Source organism: Saccopteryx leptura, chromosome 3 (genome assembly GCF_036850995.1).
Source record: "Saccopteryx leptura isolate mSacLep1 chromosome 3, mSacLep1_pri_phased_curated, whole genome shotgun sequence".
Classification (NCBI taxonomy): Eukaryota; Metazoa; Chordata; class Mammalia; order Chiroptera; family Emballonuridae; genus Saccopteryx; species Saccopteryx leptura.
Genome location: NC_089505.1, coordinates 273,853,743 through 273,875,958, shown reverse-complemented (window position 1 = coordinate 273,875,958; position 22,216 = coordinate 273,853,743). Strand labels below are relative to the sequence as shown.

Genomic DNA, 22,216 nt, shown 5'->3' with positions numbered 1-22,216 from the left:
TCAATATAGAACTACATTATTATCAAGCCATTTATTAAATGGCCTGATAAAACATTAACAAACATTTAAGACTACTTTTATGAATTTCACAGCCAGTAACAATCATGATTTCAAAATCAAGTAATAGTTTTTTGCACTTTAGAATTTCAAAATCTGTCTGACCAGACAGTGGCACAGTGGATAGAGCGTCGGACTGGGATGCAGAGGACCCAGGTTCGAGACCCCAAGGTCGCCAGCTTGAGTGCAGGCTCATTTGGCTTGAGCAGAGCTCACCAGCTTGGACACAAGGTCTCTGGCTCGAGCAAGGGGTTACTCGGTCTGCTGAAGGCCCGTGGTCAGGGCACATATGAGAAAGCAATCAATGAACAACTGAAAGTGTCGCAATGAAAAACTGATGATTGATGTTTCTCATCTCTCTCCGTTCCAGTCTGTCTGTCCCTAGCTATCCCTCTCTCTGACTCTCTCTCTGTCTCTGTAAAAAAAAAAAAAAAAGAATTTCAAAATCTTTGCACTTTAGAATTTTCCTGCCTCCTGGCTTTCCCTTTCCAGTGCTTCTCTTGGGGATTAATCTCCTCCAAAAGGAAAGTTAATGTGGAAAGCACTAATTCTAGATTTATTACTTAATGTAGGTGATTCCAAATTTTACATTCATTTGTTTACATTTATGCAAACTTGTCAACAGTTGTAATACTTTGCCCAGTTAAATACACCAAAGGATTTTTGGCATGAAAAAAACCTGGACCTGGACAAATTTAGGGTAATGATAAGTAATAATTATAATATAAATTTAAGTCTTAATTATAGCACTGGTATAAAGTTTCTTTAGGGTATTCTATCATGTTCCAATTGAATCAAACTATAATTCTGTAAATTTAAGAGTTCAATAAGATTATAAGCTGATAGGTTTTTAAAATCTTATCTGTTGAGCAAAGCTGAAATAATAATAGTACTCCATGTTTGTGGTGCTGTTATACTACCCACTAAAAACAGCAATATTTTGTTTCTCCTAACATATCCATGAAGAAGAATGGTTCGTTACTATCAAATCCCCCTTTTTCTAGATTGGATGATCTGAGACATAGAAAGGTTAGATTACATAGAAAGTTTAATTAACACAGTTGGGCCTTGAACCCTGGCTTACCATCTCCCACTTAGTCCTTTCCATGAGATATCACTGGTTCTGGAATTTATCTTAGAATTCAAAACGTGTGTCTGAATATCACTAGATGGTTACTAGAAGGTGTGCATTGGATGATTTAATGAATTCTCCAGAATTCTAATTGGTGTTATGCCACTTGAATGCTTTCTTTTATAGAATAAATATGGCAGAGCTTTCTGAGACAGAAGGACCAGTAGATTGGAAAGAACGATGCGTAGCTCTGGAATCCCAGCTCATGAAATTTAGAGTTCAAGCAAGCAAGATAAGAGAGCTCCTAGCTGAGAAGGTAAGCTTTTCTTTCTAACCTTTGTTATTAAGCATCAGCCATTTAGGGCCTGTTTCATTTATTTTAAATAATCTCAGTATTTTGGGGAGTAAACATTTAAAACATAATGGATATAATTTAACTTTTTGTCTGGGCTTTGAAAGCTATATTTGGCATAGTCTTTTGCCATTTTTAGAGTAAATTGGACAATTTAAGACAAAAAACATTTCTTTGCAAATACTAGTGGAATATGTAAGAACTGTGTGCATTTTTGGTGAATGTGGAGTGCATTCATTCCAGAGAGAAAAGCTATAATTTATTTGTTTTTTTAATTGTATTTTTTTTTTTTTTTTTTTCATTTTTCTGAAGCTGGAAACAGGGAGAGACAGTCAGACAGACTCCCGCATGCGCCCGACCGGGATCCACCCGGCACGCCCACCAGGGGCGACGCTCTGCCCACCAGGGGGCGATGCTCTGCCCATCCTGGGCGTCGCCATGTTGCGACCAGAGCCACTCTAGCGCCTGAGGCAGAGGCCACAGAGCCATCCCCAGCGCCCGGGCCATCTTTGCTCCAATGGAGCCTTGGCTGCGGGAGGGGAAGAGAGAGACAGAGAGGAAGACGCGGCGGAGGGGTGGAGAAGCAAATGGGCGCTTCTCCTGTGTGCCCTGGCTGGGAATCGAACCCGGGTCCTCCGCACGCTAGGCCGATGCTCTACCGCTGAGCCAACCGGCCAGGGCTAATTTATTTGTTTTTACTGGAGAAGTGTGACAGCATTCTGATTTGCTTAACTATTTAGGAAAATCATGTATAAAGTGATTAAAGGAGAATATTTTCTATTGATAGTAAAATGTATTTATATTATATTTAAAAGTATGCCACTATTTAAGAATTTATATTTACTAACTATATATCACTAAACTATCATCTCAGCTGGAATTTAATTTAATATAATTATATGCTTTTAATAGTTCTAATCGTGTAATTAAAATTTTATTTATTTCACAGCAATTTTGTATATAAAATCAATAGATAAATTCATTCATTCAACAAATATTTGAGGGCTGATTATGTGACAGACACATTTAGTGGTACAGTTACAATTGTGAAGAAGACAACCATGTTCCTATTTCCCAGGAACTTGGATTCTAGATCTGTAGTGTCCACTGTAGCAGCCACTAACCACAAGTGGCTGCTGAGCACTTGAAATAAGGCTAGGTAAAATTGAGATGTATTGCAAATGTAAAATACACACCAGATTTCAAAGATTTATTATGAAAACAAGAATGTAAAATACCTCAGCAATAATTTTCATATTTGTTACATGTTGAAATGATAATTTTTGGATATTGGGTTAAAATAAAAATACTCAATTTTACCAATTCTTTTTATTTTTTAATGTATTAGAAAATTTTAAATTATGCGTGTGACTCACATTATATATTTCTATTGGACACTGCTGTGTCCAATAATGGTCATTCAAAACTGATCAGAAGAACTTACTGGTGGTTTCTTAAACTCTAGTCTGCATAATCCTTTTGAGATAGAGAATGGATACAAGTACCACATCTCTGAAAAAGATCATCTTTAGTCTTCCTTTCATTGCTGGCTAAGAATATTTCAGCACAAAGGAATTCTAATGATATAACTATACAGTGTGTCCATAAAATCATGGTGCACTTTTGACCGGTCACAGGAAAGCAACAAAAGACTATGGAAGTGTGAAATCTGCACCTAATAAAAGGACAACTTTCCCATTTTCATACCTATTCAGTGCAGTTCGATGTGGGCTCACACACAGATTTTTTAGGGCTCCTTAGGTAGCTATCCCGTATAGCCTCTACAGACTCGTCACTGACTGATGGCCTACCAGAACAGGGTTTCTCCACCAAACTGCCGGTTTCCTTCAACTGCTTATCCCACCCAGTAATGTTATTCCTATGTGGTGGCGCTTCGTTATAAACGCGCCGATATTCACGTTGCACTTTGGTCACGGATTCAAATTTAGCGAGCCACAGAACACACTGAACTTTTCTCTGTACCGTCCACATCTCGACTGGCATGGCCGTGGGCTGCTCTGCTGTACACACGGTGTTACATCATCATCTACACATGCGCATATGCTGCCACATCATCCTACAGAAACTAGGAGGGTTTTCCTTTTATTTGGTGCAGATTTCACATTTCTATCGTCTTTTGCTGCTTTCCTGTGACCTGTCAAAAGTGCACCATGACTTTATGGACACACTGTATATCACTAAAATCCAGTAAAACATCAGTTTAAACTTTCATTATATCATCTTAAATTTTTGTGTTTTAACGTCTTTTAGGTGGAAAGATTAAAATTATCCCATTCACTTTGAGTCAGACAGGAACTCAGTAATAGTCTTTGTGAAATAAATCCCTTATATCAATGTGCTTTATTTGTTGCTATTAGAATTAAAATTATAGCTTGAAAAGAATACCAGTTTGAATATCTCCAAGTTGGGGAAGTGTATCCTAACTCACAATTGATGAAGCATGCTTTCTCTTTTGCTCTTCTTTCTCTAAAAATTATTTCTCAGGTTGTGCTGTTATTTATCTGGTATCTTCTATAATCCTAACCACCTCATACAATGATTTTCTTAAGATTACCAATTATATCCATGTTGCTAAACCTTATGAATAATTTTCCAGGTATTGCCTTATCCTAGCAAGCAGTTAGCACACTGTTGACCACAGTCTTCTCAAAATTTCCTTTCAATTGACTTCTATAGTTTCCTGGTTTCTTTTTGGACTAACTAGTAGCTATGCTTATTTGGTTTTCAATTAATTGACCTTTAAATTCTGAATTTGATGGCAACATTCATTTTGTTCTTTGGAAGACTCATTGCAACAAATATTTTTGAGTGTCCATTGTTTAAACATTAAGTGTCGTTCTCTACACAAGTAAAATTGTACTTTTTGATTATTATATCAAATGATAGTTTATGTTATTAGATTTTCCTTTTTCTTGGCAGTGAGTGAATTTTAAGAGGAATACTATTTAAAAATTGCTGTTTTAGTTGTGGTTTCTTTTTCTTCCTTTTTTTATTGGTATTTTGTATTTTGTATCTGTGACTTAAATCCTTTGCCAGATCTAAGAGGTGAAATTACGCAGATGTGTTTCATAGAGTGGAAAGTGGGTAAGTATGCCAAGTTACTCATGGTTTCCCAGTAAATAGATTCAACACTAAAGTGGGAATAATGTTTTTCACAATATTATCTGTTATATTCCATTATGAAATAATTTTCTCGGGATTGAAAATTATTTCTGGTACCCACCCATGTTTTAATAAAAATATCAAGTATTTATTGATTTATGATGTGCTAAGCACTTTATAGATATGTTTTTTTTAAATTATTCTAACAACCTATGAAGTAATAAAATTTATTGTTCCCATTTTACAGATTATGAAACTGAAGTTTTCTATGTGGCAGGCAATCTTCTAAGTGCTTAATATTAATGAACTTTTCAATCCTTACACCAGCCCTATGAGTTAGCTACTAATATTATCTATATTTACATAGGAAGAAACTTAGGTGCATAGCAGTTATTTAGCTTGCCTGAGTTTGTGCCAAAAAGTAAGGGATGGAGCCAAGATTTGAAACCAGGCATTCTGCTTTTAGAGCCTGAATGCTTAGCCATCACCCTATATGGCCTCCCTCATCTAGTTTTATTACCACATTCCTTGCTTTCTCTGGTATACTTACCCACTCATCTATTTTCTCCTCTTCAGCTATGAAACATATATAAATCCACCTCTGCTTGGAGGCAGGTATCTGTGTGTTAAGATGTGTGTGTATTTACCTAACATTGCATATTTTTTCAAAGCAAACCCTATTGCATTGCTTCTGCATGCCAACATGAGGCAAATGCTGCATTCCAGAGGCCAGTCTGGTCCCATTCATAACCATCAGTTTTATGTTAGGACCAGTCTGCCCCATAGCTTTCCCCTAATAGTCCTCCAGACCTTCCTTCCAAATGGATGCTGGCTCAAGGCTGAAGATTCTTGAGAGAATATTAATTTGATTCTTTAGCTCTTTGCCAGGAATCCTAGCCAGCTTTTCTTTTCTGCAATAGTTTTGGTTCTTAGTTCTGTTTTATTGGCACTAGCTATAGGCAGCTAACAGTGGGTGCTATGGTTCCTAAGCCATTACGATCATTAGCTAGTTTAAACACCATATGAGGTAACTATTATTATTCCAAATCTAAATATGTCTACATTAAGACTAAGAGTACTTGAATAGTGTGCCCAGTATCATACAGCAATAAATTGCTGAGCTGGCATTAACCCTTAGCTCTCTCCACTTTTTTTGTGGTGCAGGTAATATATTACCTGAGTACCTGGCACATAGAAGTAACTCATTATTATTTTCCTCAATCTTTCTGAATGAATACACTAGTTAAGAGTGCAAAGAGATGAGTTAAACAAATGTATTTACTGATTTATAGGAGACACTTTCTGAATTTCTTTAGGAAAGATGTGTGAGAAGATCAGAGATACTTTTTTTTAATGAAAAGTGGATTTCAATTATATATAAGGTCTACCGGAAAGTTCTGTCCGTATCTATCACAACAAGTTTCAACACGTAAGCACATGTTTATTTGGTGCATGTGTGCCTCTCTATTTTTATCACTTAATGTATACATACTGATGTAGCAAATTAACTAAAACAAAGTTGATTCACGTTAGTCTTATGTGTGAAGCGATAGTGTACCCATGGCTACTGATAAAGTTCATTTAAGCCACTGTAATTTTTATGAATTTCAACAAGGAAGAAATGCTACAGAAGCATGTCTGTCGCATCCACCAAATTCCCTGGACTTAGCACCCTCTGACTATCACTTGTTTTTGTCCTTACAAAATTTTTTGAAGGGCAAACAATTCAAAAATGAAGATATCAAACAAGCACTGGTTTAATTTTTTGCATCAAAAGATAAAACATTTTTCAAAAATGAGATATATAAATTGCCCATACGCTGGCAAGAAATTATTAATAATAATGGCAATTATATTATTTAATAAAGTTTATTGACGGTAAGAAAAATTTATATTTTGTTTTATTCCAAAAACGGACAGAACTTTCCAGTAGACCTTATATATCTTATGGTTTTTGGAGATGGGTGGGATTCTTTTTTAAAAGAACTATTCTGCATTTTTTTCATCATAATTTCCAAGTAACTTAGAATATTGAAGTTTGTGAAGAAAAAGGCCTTATTGAAGTCTTGGGCAAATACTGCTGTAAGTGGGAGAGGTCTTTAGAGGAATTTAAGGAATGGTGTTGGAAATATCTCTAGTATGCCAAATATAAACTCTTCAGGGAAGCTGAGATTTAAGTAGTTTTCCTACTTTACAGTATTACTAGTTTTTTATTCAGGGAGGGAAATAGGAGAGTTTCATCTTAAGGTGAAGAGAATATTAGTTCCTATGGGTTAGATTTTCAGTGAAAGAGAAGGAGTAAAAAATATGAAGATTTTATTATTTATTTATTTATTTTTAGGGAGAGAAAGAAAGAGAGAGAGTGAGAGAGACAGGAAGAAGGGAGAGAAATGAGAAGGATCACATTAGTTGTTCATTGATTGCTTCTCATATGTGCTTTGACCTGGGGGCTCCAGCCCAGTCAGTGACCCCTTGCTCAAGGCAGCGACCTTGGGCTTCACACCAGCAACCTTTGGTATCAAGCCAGGGACCATGAGATCATGTCAGTGATTCCATGCTCACACCAGCAAACCTGTGCTCAAGCTGGTGAGCCATCTCTTAAGCCAGTGACCTTAGAGTTTCAAAGCTGGGGCCTCACTCTATCTAATGTGCCACCATCAATCAGCTGAAGAATTTTTTCTTTAGGTATCAGCATAGCCCAAATCACCTAAGGCTGCCTTTACCTGATACAGCATTACTGTCTGGGGTTTCTGGCCACTTGACCTTTCTTTTGTGACTCTGAGTCCCCAGAGGTGGTCTAGAATTCTCTCATAGGAATAAGGAGTCCTTGGACAGCACACTATTTGTTTTCACATATAGTTCATAGAACCACAATTACCCTACTTAAATTCCGCATCCCCTCAGTCTCTCTGTTGCCTCACCTGATATTTCACAGTGCCTGATGGAAATTATACATATACTAACAATAAGTCTTGCAGGTTAATTTACATGTCATTTTTGGGCTACCAACTAAAGATATTATTTATTACAACAAAACAGTGCTAAAGTCTTTCATGGATTCTATTGGAAGAAATCAGGAACAGAGATACTTGAGAAATTGCTGTCTATAGCAATAAGTATAAAGGTCCTAAATTATTCCATCTCAAGTAGCCAGCCTCCAATACGTACTTGTAACACTCTGAATTAAGCATGGTGGTGTTGTGATCTAAGGTCAGTGGCAAATTTTCTTCTGCCACTTGCTGCTGTGCCCAGTCTGGCTACAGACGACACTCCTGTAGTCATCAAAACAGTAGGTTTAGGTTTTGCTACTTCATTTTGTTATGGTATTAAGTGGCTTGTTCATAAAATACTTATTTTTGTCCAGTGGCTGATACAGCAAGCAGATCATTCAAGTTATTATTGTTTGTTTGTTTTTTTAGTGACTTAGTATGGATTAGTTGTGGAATAGGCCCAAACTTTACGTGATGGTTTACATTGTGAAAGTTAAAACTTATATGAATATTTCCTGCATTGCTTTAAGTTTCTGCACTTATTTTCCAGCTTGAATGATTAGAAAACAATCATCTGAAACTTAGAGTATTGCCTTTCATACTATATTGGTTGTTGTTGTTTAAACTGATTTTAAAGTGTTCTAAACTTTATTGGAGATACTTTAATGTGTATTTACATTTATGTAATGTGATGCATTCAGTATTTATGATCTGTAATATCAATTGTGAAAATATAGTGATTTTCTTTTAACAACGTTTATATTATATGTATTGATTTTTTGTTATGTCGTATTCATTATTCCTGCTTTAACCATTGTTCTGTAATGAAATACACTCAAAATCTGGGAGAAAGTGCTTAGCTTATTTTCTATTCAGTGGTAGAATTCTGTTAGAATCTCAAATTCCAAATGTATCCTCTCTTGGTTATATCTCTATTCCTGTGTATTCTTCTGTAATAGGTTCCTTGAGACCATATAGCTCCTATTATGAATGTTTAACGTGATTTTAAATTACCAATAAAAGTCCTAGGCTGAAAGAATAGCATCCAAAAGACAGAAATAAAGACAAATGTTTTATATCTAAGAATTTTGTGGTTTCATGTATTGGAGCTGATTTTCATGTGGTTCTGTGTAACTACATTGTGTGTGGAGTTTATAAACACCAAAGCAGCTGTGGTTCAACTGAAAGAGCATTGTGGAATCAGAACATGATGACTCAAAATCCCAACCATGTCATGGGTGGGAGCATAAGTTCTCTTCTATTTCCTGAGTTATCTTTCTTTTCTCAGACTACTTTCATATATATATATATATAATTATTTCAAGGTGTAAGCACTTCTAAAATGTTTGATGGTCTTTAGCGGCCCATTTATATTTAAGAATGGGACATCTGAAAAGTTGACTGGTAATTGTATATAAATAGTCAGTGCTGGTCAACTGCCAATCTCTGTTTTAAGGTGAGTTTGTGGGAGGCAGCCTATCACATTACGAGTCCATCAGTGCCACTATTGTTGAACTAGCCCTCCAAACAATTTATTCAGTTTCATCAGAGTGAATGTTTCAGTCTTTTGACAGAAAATAAGTGCTTAACTGCTGGACATTTAGCACATGGGAGAAGTGAGAAGTTTTCAAGGAGTTAGTTGACTCATATTTTCCATTAATACCCATTGTCGTTGGGTCCACACCTCCCTTTCTCTCTAGGTCTTGACAGGGTTATGCAGGGTATTTAGTTCCCAAGAGAAGCTAGGGACCCTCCAATCTTTTTTCTAGGGTATGGTTTCTTTCACTCTGCTTCACAAGGAACAAGGGGATCAAGTGAATATATGCCTATTTAGTGGTGAGCACTCCCCCTCCACCCTGGCTCTTAACCTTCTCCCATGTGGCTCCGAAAATGCTGGTAGACAAACATTTATCCTACAAGAGGAGGTTAAAAGTCTCTGGGGAATCTTATTAGCCTAAGAGGGAAGAGGTAATAATGTTCACGTGTGTGGTGTTCTAACAGAAGCCTAGCCAGATTACCTAATGTTACATATAGTTCTTGGTCATCAAGCCTCATATTTATGCTAAAGCTGTTTAATCTCTTACTCTTAAACATAAGTAGGCATCTCATGAATGACCAAACATGTAAAGAAAGTCTCTAACATGAAAACAAATAATCAGGAAAAAAATTGCCTGTACAGAGAAAAAGAAACTAAACAAGCAAATTCTTATCATTTAATATCCCCAGAGAGAAGAGATATTACATCCATGAAACAATATTCAGAGAATAAACAAAAACTCTTGAAGAATTAAAAAAGAAATATGGTAAAAGAAATAGCAAATTTAATAGAAAGTTTGGAATATGAACTTAAAGTAAGTTCCTGGAAGTAGAGAAAAAAGTTAAAGAAAAAGAGAGAAATTTAGAGAACTTGTCCAGTATGTTCAAGACATGAATAATAGAAGGTCTGGAGCAGAGAAAATCAATGAAACAATACACAAAGATTCCAGATTGAAAGGGTCTACCAAGTACCTACCATAACATGAGAAATCTTCAGAAGGATGTGCTCCATTAAAAAACAGGGAAGTAGTAGACCTGGAAATGCTGAGGTCGCCGGTTCGAAACCCTGGGCTTGCCTGGTCAAGGCACATATGGGAGTTGATGCTTCCAGCTCCTCCCCCCTGTCTCTCTCTCCTCTCTAAAATGAATTAAAAAAAAATAGTTCACAAAAAACAGGGAAGTAGACTGACCAGGCAGTGGTGCAGTGGATAGAGCGTCAGACAGGGACGCAGAGGACCCAGGTTCAAAACCCTGAGGTCGCCAGCTTGAGCACAGGCTCATCCGGCTTAAGTGTGGGCTCACCAGTTTGAGCAAGGGGTCACTCACTCTGCTGTAGCTCCCCCACCCGTACATCAAAGGCACATATGAAAAAGCAATCAATGAAGAATTGATGCTTCTCATCTCTCCCTTCCTGTCTGTCTGTCCCTCTTCTCTCTCACAAAACAAACAAACAAAAAACAGGAAGTAAACCAAGAAAGAAGAAGGAAAAAGAAGGTATAAGATATAGGAAACAGGAGATCTAATGTGGAATCAGAACATGGTGACTCAAAATCCCAGCTGTAGCAAGCACAGAGGAGAGCCAGTCCATACTGGTCTAGGTCAGAGGTTGTGGGAGACTGAAGAAGATGAAATTTGTAGAATATCAGTTGTGAATGAACATCCTGAGAGATGATTTAGACAGTGTTGGGAATTTGGAACTGGATTATTGTTAAGTTCATAGAAAGCTAAGTAAATAAAAGAACAAGACTCTTAACTTCCGAAAGAAAAGTTAGGTAGCAAAGGAAAAGGTAACCATAGTTTACTACATACTGTCATACACAGTCACAGTAACATTAATCCTGAATAGTGATTGAACCAAAGGTGTGATATAAACACATTGAAAGAACGGAGTGTATCTGCATCAAATGCAAGAAGATCAAAGAAAGGAAGTAAGTAAGGAGTAAATAAATTAAAAAGGTCAACAGAAAAAGAAGCATTTAATTTACACCATGAAAGTACGTATTAAGAGAATTGGCTAAAAGAGTGCAGTTATTTTTATTAATAAATCTTGTGGAACTAGTAGATACTTTGTATACTCATGGCTTTGATAAACAGAAAAATTAAATTGTGAAAGTAAATGGACTTGTTTAGTCTTTTGAGGGAAAACCTTAGTAGGATGCTACCTGAGAAATCACTGTCTAAACAAAATAACTATTTTGAACTTTCAGAGTATATCACAAAGTATCAAACCTTCTGAATCATATATTTTGAAGTTAGGTGTATTCCAGATCAGGATTGTTTTTATCTTCTTGAATTGCCTTGTTTATAATTATTGACACTGTTTATTGTTAGTAAAACTTTTAGCCAGAGGTCCCCAAACGTTTTACACAGGGGGCCTGTTCACTGTCCCTCAGACCGTTGGAGGGCCGGACTATAAAAAAAACTATGAACAAATCCCTATGCACACTACACATATCTTATTTTAAAGTAAAAAAACAAAACGGGAACAAATACAATATTTAAAATAAAGAACAAGTAAATTTAAATCAACAAACCGACCAGTATTTCAATGGGAACTATGCTCTCTCACTGACCACCAATGAAAGAGGTGCCCCTTCCGGAAGTGCGGCAGGGGCCAGATAAATTGCCTCAGGGGGCCGCATGCAGCCCTCGGGCGGGCCGTAGTTTGGGGACCCCTGCTTTTAGCATTAAAGGCTCTTTTGTCTGATTTTAATCTTGCTTTCAGTTACTATTTACTTGGTATATTTTTCTGTCCCTTTACTTTCAACCTTTTAATATTTTCCAAGTATGCCCTTCTAAATAATATTTAGCTAGATTTATTTCTTTATTCAACTAGTGAGATAATCTCTTTATGTCCAAAGTCATAATAAGTGTATTTTGTTCCTACATATTATGTTGTTGACGTTTTCTTTAATTATCTCCTCCCAGGCCTCCCCCCACCCTTTTGATGCTTTAGAAGGTACAGACTGATTTCTATTAAGTGGTTATCCTTAACTCTTTTGTAAAGAAACACAAGGACAACTTTTTTACATTGTAATAATAGAATGTGAGACTGAATGTGACAAGGAAGCCTGCGGGGGTTGGTGATCATTACAGAGAACAAAATTTCTGTATAGAGTAGCGTTGTGGTGGGGAGTTGGGTGAGGGGAAAATGGAAAGCCAATAGCAGTGGAGAGCTGAGCTTCAAAAACAGGAATCGAGCATTTTCTAGAACAAAGAACAGCACCTTCAATTTTAACCTTCAGTCAAGCACTTGAAATTTAGGTAATTATTCAGCTTTGATGGATACTAGAAGATGCTAAGTATTGTATAAATCCATTTTGCACAACTAGAAAAATGTCAGGCAACCAGAAAGACTTCAATTGTCCCATCTTGTCCGATAGCAAGAACTAGTGGGTTTTCCCACATTACCATTTAACCACCTACGCTGAAAGCCTGAGGGGGTGTGGGGATGGGTTGGGACAGAGTTTGATAGAATCACATTTTCGGTTGGATGATTAACACAACTGAAGGAGTTCTTCCACTCTGGAGAATAATTCAGCCCTAAACAACTGCTTAGTCTGCCATGACTTTGCCACAGTAGCAGACTTTTAATTCATCATATAGATGTGCTTTCATAAAAAGAAAAAATACAAATATGTCTTAAGTATAAATAAGTTTTACAGGCAAGACTCAAAATGGTACTGCATCACTTCCACTGCATTCTGTGGGTCAAGGCAAGTCACAGAGCTATATCCCAGAGTCAAGAAGAGGGGCAACGGACCTCCCCTCTAAGTGAGGAAAGAGGCATGTGCATACTGGTGGGTAGGAATTGATGGTGGTCATCGTTGGTGGCCGTCAAACCCTAATGGTTACTTTAATTCACTTCGACTGGCATTCTAGCTTATGCCTTTGCTTCTCCACACTGCAGCTGACCTCACCAAGTTCACTAGTGACCCTCTAATTAGCACATATATCTATACTGTTTATCATACTACATATCATTTGTGTATCTTTTAATGTTAATTATGTATTTTATATATTTTTAATTTTTTATTACAGAAGTTCTCAAACATATGAAAGTAAGAGTAATATTATCATGGGCCCTCATGTACACATCACCCAGGTTTAATGATTAGGAGCCCAAGACTAATTCTATTTCATCTGTACCCTGGCTTACTCTTCCTTCTTATATTAGTTATATTGAAGCAAATCCCAAATATATTATTTCACCCATCTACGTACATTTTTAATAAACAAAATAATAAAAAACATGAAAATAATTTTAATATTATGTTTTATTTACAGTAACATAGCCAAAATATTATCATTTCAATATGAGTCTATATAAAAAATTACTGAGATGTTTTATACTTTTGTATTAAGTTTTCAAATAATATATGTAATATTGATGTGTATTTTATACTTACACTATGTCTTGTTTTGGACTAGCCACATTTCAAATGCTCTTGAAGAGCACTGTTGTATTATTCCCTAGCCCTCAGTCATTTTCTGAACTGTTTGGAGGCAAGAAACCCAGCGTGGTGTTGCAATAATGTTCAGATGCTCTTATCTGGTACATACCATCCATCATTACTATCATCTTTTCAGAGTCAGTTCATTAAAAGTACTAGCCATAACTGAATTGCAGCCTTCCACTACTTTCTAAGTGTTACTAGGTATTATCTCATGAATCAGCAGTTGGTTTTGTATTAGATACAGCTCTTTCTTCAGAATCCTCTGCATTTCTGCAAGAACTCCTGCATGTTTCAGGCAGGCTGCCAACTGCATGTCTTCAGACAACTTCCACATCACTTAGATCTGCACACTTTGTAGATTTCTTGAGACAGCTAAGCTTCTTCATGGACTCTACACTCAAGACAATTCCTCTTTCCATAGTCATGTATTTAAAGTTACCAGATGTTATCGTTTGGCCCAGACAGAATTGTTGCGATGTGTCCCTAGTAAACAGAAGCTACTTGAAATTTTCATTGACAGCAAGTGTAGGGAGATGTGCAAGGGATAGCCAGTGGTAGTTGTTGCCATACTTTTCAGAGATATATACAGTGTGTCCGTAAAGTTATGATGCACTTTTGACTGGTCACAGGAAAGCAACAAAAGATGATAGAAATGTGAAATCTGCACCAAATAAAAGGAAAACTCTCCCAGTTTCATACCTATTCAGTGCAGTTCAATGTGGGCTTACACACAGATTTTTTTAGGGCTCCTTAGGTAGCTGTCCTGTATAGCCTCTACAGACTCGTCACTGACTCATGGCCTACCAGAACGGGGTTTCTCCACCAAACTGCTGGTTTCCTTCAACTGCTTATCCCACCGAGTAATGTTATTCCTATGTGGTGGCGCTTCGTTATAAATGCGCCGATATTCACGTTGCACTTTGGTCACGGATTCGAATTTAATGAGTCACAGAACACACTGAACTTTCCTCTGTACCGTCCACATCTCGACTGGCATGGCAGTGGGCTGCTCCACTGTATACACAGTGTTACATCATCATCTGCGCATGTGCACATGCTGCCACATCATCCTACAGAAACTGGGAGGCTTTTCCTTTTATTTGGTGCAGATTTCATATTTCTATCTTCTTTTGTTGCTTTCCTGTGACCGGTCAAAAGTGCACCATGACTTTACGGACACACTGTAGTTGTAAGTTTTCCTCGTCTGTATATACATCATTTTTTAAATTATTAAACAAATGAATCACTTTTATTACTGTCGGGTTCTGCTTGCTCTAGTGTTTTGTCCAAGTCTCTTTCAGTATAGCCCAATCACCCTTATTTTTGGATTCTCCATCGATGATACAGTAAACATAACTTACAAGAATACACCACTTTCTGCTACCACTGTGACTTTCTGATCAACAAATCAAGTATGGCATTTGAGGTTTTACTATTCTCTTATTGTTTTTACTATGTGTTGACCAGAGATTTCTAAGTTTACTATGTGTTGACCAGTAATTTGCTATGTGTAGTCCAATGAAGAAAATCCTATTGGTGAATATTCATGTGGTATATATTACATTGTATTATAAATATCAAACCTTTGGTATATTTTTTAATCATTTTTTTTGTTTGTTTTAATGAGACAGAGAGACAGGAAGAGAGAGAGATGAGAAGCATTAATTCATAGTTGCGTCACTTTAGTTGGTCTCTGATTGCTTTTCATACGTGTCTTGACCAGGGGTCTCAAGCTGAGCCAATGACCCCTTGCTCAAGCCAGTGACCTTAGGCTTAAGCCAGCAACCCGAGATCATGTCAATGATCCCATGCTCAAGTCAGCAACCTTGGGGATTTGAACCTAGGACCTCAGTGTCCCAGGTCTACACTCTATCCACTGCACCACCACCAGTCAGGTTGTTTAGATTTTAAATATACACTAAATAAACTTTAATATGATAAACTATATGCAATTCAAATGCATTGATCTACTTTAAATGTGCTTAAAGAAGTTGAAAACATGAGATTTCTAAGTCCCTTTCAAACAAAAAATGATTTTTCTATTTTCCTCACTTTACAGATGCAACAGCTTGAGAGACAAGTCATTGATGCTGAACGTCAAGCGGAAAAAGCTTTTCAACAGGTAGCATATAATTTCAGTTAAAAATTTCTGGTTTTGCCTCTGCCAATATTAGCATTGTTCTGCCCAAAATAGTCCTTAAAATAGTCTTCTGCCCTCCTCAACATCTTATCATTTTGACTGTTCATAACCTGGATCCACAGAATGGAGAATCAGCTTTATTTGGCTACTTAAAAGATTTTCAAAGGGATAAGCATACTTCTTTATTATTTTTATTTTAATTAATTAATTTATTTTTTAGGTGAGAGGAGGGGAGAAAGTGAGGCAGACTCCTGCATGTGCCCCAACCAGGATCCACCCAGCAACCCCATCTGGGGCTGATGCTCCAGTACTGAGCTATTTTTAGTGCCTGAGGCTGTTGTGCTCCAATGGAGCTATCCTCAGTGCCTGGGGCCACACTTGAAGCAATCAAGCCACTGGCTGTTGGGAGGGGAAGAGGGAGATAAGAGGGGGGAGAAGCAGATGGTCACTTCTCCTGTGTGCCCTTACCAGAATTGACCTGGGACATCCATATGCTGGGCCGACACTCTATCCACTGAACCACTGGCCAGGACCAAGTTATTTAATTCTCTGTGTGACCTTTTTAAGCAATAAAACACCATAGTTGGTTATTTCAGACATACTGCCTCAATTACATCAAACCCTATCTCCTCCCAAAAAAGAGTGAGATTTGCAAATCTCCAAGTTTCTATGGAATTTAGCAAAATCTGTAGGTATTCTTTTTGTGATACTAAATTTATTCAGCTCTATTTTTTTTTATGCTTCCAAAGAAGTTTTTAAAAATGCTTCATGACAAATCTAAAAGTTAACAGGAAATATAAACAGAGAGCTGATGAATTCTCATGCACCAATTGTAGCACCTTTTCTTGGCCTTCACAAGATTAAGTAAATATTATTAAGTCAGAGTAACTGAATCTTTTGCTATCTTTAACAGTTTTCATGGAACTATGGCCTATCTGTTGTTTATGTTGCTTAAAGTCTGCTTGTCCTTTGTCATTGAGCCATATCCTAAGACTTAAACTGTATTTATATTAACCAAAAGGAATGTTTCACCACTAAATGTAGTAGTCAACTGAAATCGGCTCAACTCTATACTTTCTAGGTTTGAACACTTTTCTTCTTGTTTATTCATGAGTGGCATCACCTGCATAACCATTAAATAAGTTGGCTATAGAAAAAGAAAGTCGCACACATTTTTCTGGAGAAATCTCAGCACTCTTTATGCCTAATGCTGTAGTATATTTTATTGTTGTTCACAACTTTGGAAAACAGTGCATGCATATCAACCCAGTACTATTTATGAGTGTTCTTGTGAGACAGAAAAGCAGCAGATAGCACATTTGGAAGATATGGATACACAGGATTCATTCTAAGTACCCTATTAGGTGTATACTCAAATCTATGACACTGCTTTATACTAACCAAAGAGGGATAAATAATTTCTCCTGGAGAAGTCTGTGTTTCCCTTCTGTCCTTCTGGGTTTAGTCACTTGTCTGTGTTGGGTTCAGACTTGGTAGGAGCTGTTTGGAAAGTTCCTTTTGATCACTCTGATACACGGGTTAATCTGCCTTTCTGTAAATTTCATTCTTACTACCCAAGTCATTTTTGGTTCTTAAAAGATGATTAGTAATCCTAATCTCCAGATCCTTGTGATGATTTACTTCATTACGTGGAAACCTACTTTATCCAATGCTATTCCTTTTCACCTTCAGTGAGAATTGTTCTGGCCCAACTGCATAAATTCTAGGACACTATGCCACAGTAATTGTGTTTAAGGTCTGATTAGAATGATTAATTAATTTGCAGTAAATTTAAAATAACTGCACAGTGGTCTGGAATTCAAACTACTCTTACAATTTCTTTCTTCCTTCTGTTTTGGAATGATCAGGTACCTTTGTCATGTCATTGCAGTGGATATATAGGAAGAGAAACTTTCAACCTCCATCCCAAAATACAGTCACATCTCAATTGCCTTCACTGTGTGGAGACATGAGGTGGAGGATGAGGTTAGAAATTGGAAGAAAGAAATATCAATATAAGTAATTACAATGGATACACTATTTGCAGCTCCTGCTTTCCTCAGTATGGGCATGAAAATGGAAAATGACATTGGGAGTTGTGTCGGGATCCCCAAGACTTCCCTCAGATTTGATGGTTCACCACAGAACCCAGAAAAGCTGTTATACTCGTAGTTAACGATTTATTACTGTGAAAGAATACAAATTAAGATCAGCAAAGGAAAAATGCACCAAGGGATAGGTCAGGAGAAACCAAGAATGAACTTCCTGTTACCCTGTCACAGCAGAGTTACACAGGGATGCTTTTGATTATCCCATCAATAATGTGTGTCAATACATATAAGGTATTGCCAGCCAGGAAAGTTCATCCAGGCTTTGGTGTCCAGATTATTATTGGGGAGGGGGTTAGTCTTGTGGGCATGGAATGCACATGTGATTGACCTTATCTATAAAGTCTGCAACCCCTCCAGAGGTCATACTGATGTAGATGGGGGAGGGGGTCAGTCTTGTGGGCATAGAATGCACATGTGAATGGAATGCATATGTGATTGACCTTAGCTACAAAGTCTCCAACTTCTCCAGAGGTCATACTAGTACAGCCCCGCCTAGAACCCCCCAGTGAATGAACAAAAAAGGCACTCACCATAAGTTCAGTTGTTAGCATAACTATCTGGTGTGGTCCAAAATCTCAGGCGTTTGAAGACAGTTTTATCAGGATATTTAAAGGGCTCAGAGGGTTTTTTTCCCCTGGAGCCAGGCAAGGACTAGTCCTTTCTTTGGAATGTGCAAGTCTGTTGTACCCTATACTGCACAATAGCTCGGGGGACTCAGAATCAACAACCGTTTCGGGGAAATGGCTAAGGAGGGTGCTGAGATAGGTGGAGGCAGCCAGAAGCTCTCCTGGAAGTAAAGGAGAAAGGGAGCCTAAAAGCACAAAGCATTCCTCTTTGGAGGGTATCCACATATAGGAAATTGCAAGAGATTCTTTAACAACCAATTTGAATTCATATATGTTTGTTATTGGCCAATCTCTGAGTAGTTAAAATTCTTATATGGTTCAGGTTAAAAATGAATCAAAAAGAGAACCGAGCGATTTTCTGTGGACTTGTGGTAAGATATTTTAAAAGGTTGCTTGGTTTTTCTGTAGTCCTTCTGCCTTTTCTGTAGATCTCTCCTTCATACTAATTACCGAGGAAGGCTGGTGCATCCTGTGGAAACTTGGTTCTGACAGGACCAGTTAGTTGGCAAGTAGGTTGCCTGTAACTATTTGTGATCTCTCTCCCTAGGAGACTATCATTTCTGCCAATATTTTCCTTGCCTAGGAAAGTTGCTTATCTAACAGTAAAGATCAATGAAACAGTTGCACGTGGCAAAGATGCATCCAAGGAGTTCGACCGTGGTATGTGTTTGTAAAACTAGAACTCTTTTCAAATTAAAACTGTTCTTCAAGGAAGAAGAATACTCTCACACCAGAGTTCTTCAGGACTGTAGCCCTTTCCTAAGCAATTGTAGGACAGTTTGATGTGGCAGCCCCATGTCTGCAGGATGCCTTGCTCTGACTTAATCGAAAGACACTGTAGGTGTAGCTCTGATAATATTTATTTCTATTCTTACTTATTTATTTTTTGTTTTCTTGAGGCGTACAGGGGTGGGAAAGATTTTTTTTTTCCTTCTAGGTTCTCTGGCTGGTCTAATAATTAAATTGATGTAAGACAGATGAACAGGGGAAAAAAAAATAATTGTTTATGTATAGGAGCCCCATAAAGATATGGTACTCGTAGATGTGAACAAAGCAGGCAGCTTTTATATCTTTTAGACAAGGAAACAATTAATTTGTGAGAAATGGACAAGACCAAGGTGGTTTGGGCTTCACTAAATTAGTGAAGAAATAACAGGATTTATTCCCTAAACTCTCTATTCTGGTGTTAAGGATGCATTCTACCCTGCTGGTAGAGAGAGCATACCCATCACAAGGGAGACAGACTTGTTTCCCGCTTTGAGGGGGACAAAGGACGGTCAGAGTGTCTTTCTTTCTTAAACTGGCTGTTTCTCAAGTAACTTTAATTCAAATTATCAATGTACTAAAGTGGCATATTTGGGGAGATATATTCTACTCCCCTTTCGGTTTATCATCTATAACTGAATCCCCAGAGCAGAACTACCATTTTGCACTTGGTCTCTGCTCTTCTCTCTCTGCTTCCACAGCCATAGGATGCCCTGAGCAGAACTGGCTGTACCGCCTCAAGACTGACCTTTGGTATTGACTGTCCTGCTCTCTGTCCTGTTCCAGTTGTTTTGCATGACAGCATCTCTAATATAGACCTTTGTCCTTGACTGTTGGTCTGCAGTCTCTGCTATATTATGTTAAAATTTTTAAACCTTAAGATAAGCTTAATGTGATAATTTGGATAGTGAAATACATTTTTGTCTTTTTAAAAAATCTTTTATTTTCATAGTTTCCAGCCATGTGGGTGATATTTAAATAGGGCATTTTTGGCATCTGAGTTGAATTTACATTTGTACATGAACCCACAGATGAAACCTTGTAGTCATGGTTTAAAAAAAAACCCAAAAAATAAACTAACCTTAACATCATCTTTCTAGATGTTAAAGGCTCCTTGTGATTTTTCAGAGGTGTGAGTTTAAAGTTTCTCATCCTAACTATAATTTTTAATTTCCCATGATTTTGCATATTTTTCTCCTTTGCCCCTATAATCTGAAACATTACTCAAGTTACACTCTTATTTGGAGTATGTAGAATAAATATCTTAGTATTGTATACAGTGCCCCGTACTTTATTTTCTTTCTTATTATCATTAACACTCACGCATTCCTTCTTAGAGTTCGTATGCCCAAATGTGTTTTGCAGAATTTCCAAGCAGAGCTAGTATATGTTAGATACTAAATTTGTGGCCTCAGTCTACCCTAAGATACACTCTTTTTTATCTTGCTCATTTTCCGGTTACCCTTGTTATCTTATGTAACATACTATATAATTTCTCAATCTTTTTTAGACTTGTGATCTCTTCCACCCAACAGAATTTCATTTCAGTGCAGGCTGAGACTTCAGAACAGTTTTATTATTCAATGATGTCTTCCCAGGACCTAGAACAGGCCTGGTGATGACAGGTATTCATTGAATATTTGTTAAATTAGCGAATCAATAAACCCTCACTAACATGCTCTCATACCTATATCTTGGCCCTTACATTTTTTTCTATTTTTTCAAAATAGAAAAAGAAGCTTAAGTTTCTTTTGTTTTCCTTTTGCCTTCTGTTGTATATGTGTTTCTTTTGACCTAAGTTTAATTTTTTTCCCCTAAAAATGTGTTATTCTGCTAGGTCATCCAATTTGAGTCTTTATCTCACCATTCACGTTCTTTATATTCCTACTTTGTTTAAAATAAGAAAAAGTTAGGGTTGGAAACTTTCTGATTCTATACTCTTATAAAATGCTTTGCATATTATTATTGTTATACTAAACATGTACATTACTGTATATGATAGCAATATTCTGCAAATCCCTTATATACCCTATTGTACATCAGAGTGAACACCACATGGCAAAGTAGTCTTCAGACTTTATCATTGTTATAAATATGAAAATATTTTCTGTACAGTATGTTTCTTTTATGATACCATTTAGGAACTTATTTAATGTTAAGGTTAAATTCTAAATTTAATCCTATGATTAATTAAGTACTTGCCTAATTTTACTATTTTATCTTCTGAATTTAGGTACAAGTTATGGAAGAGAAATTAAAAGCAGCTAATATTCAAACTAGTGAATCAGAAACAAGGTTATATAAAAAGTGTCAAGATCTGGAGACGCTAATACAGGAAAAAGATGATATCATCCAAACCTTGGAACTGCAACTTGAAGAGCAGGTTAGGAAGAATTTGATCTTCAAACAGTTCTAAACATGTACATTCATTCATGCCTAATCACAAAGATCAAAGAGAGAGAGCCTAAACTTGTAAATTTTGCTCAAAAAATCTTACTTATTTGGTTAACCCATAGAATTGCATCATATTTTTTTGGTGAAAGGTGAAAGTACAGTGGCATTCATCTTTAAGTCTGGGGTTACACCGAGACACTAACACTTGTTGCATGTGACAGTGTTCCTAACTCTAAAATTTTTGAATGTAGTGTTTAAGTTGAAAACATTTGGTTATTAGTAGCATTTCTGTCTGCAAAATGCTTCAAATAAGTCTTTCTTTAGGTTGATAAAGTGTTAGAAATGTTGATGGAACGCTATATTTTAAATATATGCTTGTTGCTAATCTGTCTGCTTAGAAATGTATATACTGTTTCTAAACTGCTTTATTGAGATCAGGTATTGTATTTAGTTTGCTTTAAAATTTGATTAGGAGCAAATGACATTACGGTTATTTAGCATCATTTAAATATGACCATTATGAAATGTGTCAAATATGTTAAATTATTTTCAGCATTTTTTCTATTTCTATGGGGAATTGGTGTCTTATTACG

General features: G+C 36.8%; 2 protein-coding genes across 2 annotated transcripts in view; one reads left to right on the top strand and one right to left on the bottom strand.

The window, feature by feature from the left end:
• The window catches only part of PLEKHH2 (pleckstrin homology, MyTH4 and FERM domain containing H2), a 110,092-nt gene that overhangs the window by 5,113 nt on the left and 82,763 nt on the right, over nucleotides 1-22,216 (top strand). Inside the window, exons 2-4 of the mRNA XM_066378388.1 lie at nucleotides 1,316-1,445; nucleotides 15,647-15,709; nucleotides 21,463-21,612. Of these exons, the coding sequence (XP_066234485.1) occupies nucleotides 1,323-1,445; nucleotides 15,647-15,709; nucleotides 21,463-21,612 (336 nt within the window). The 5' untranslated portion in view covers nucleotides 1,316-1,322. The remainder of the gene's footprint in view (nucleotides 1-1,315; nucleotides 1,446-15,646; nucleotides 15,710-21,462; nucleotides 21,613-22,216) is intronic.
• On the bottom strand, nucleotides 13,611-14,165 carry C1GALT1C1L (C1GALT1 specific chaperone 1 like; the record flags this gene model as incomplete). Its single annotated transcript, XM_066371942.1, is given in 5 exon segments — nucleotides 13,611-13,720; nucleotides 13,723-13,808; nucleotides 13,810-13,858; nucleotides 13,861-13,925; nucleotides 13,927-14,165. Coding segments are annotated over 5 exon segments (549 nt in total), but the record flags the coding sequence as incomplete, so codon positions are not given.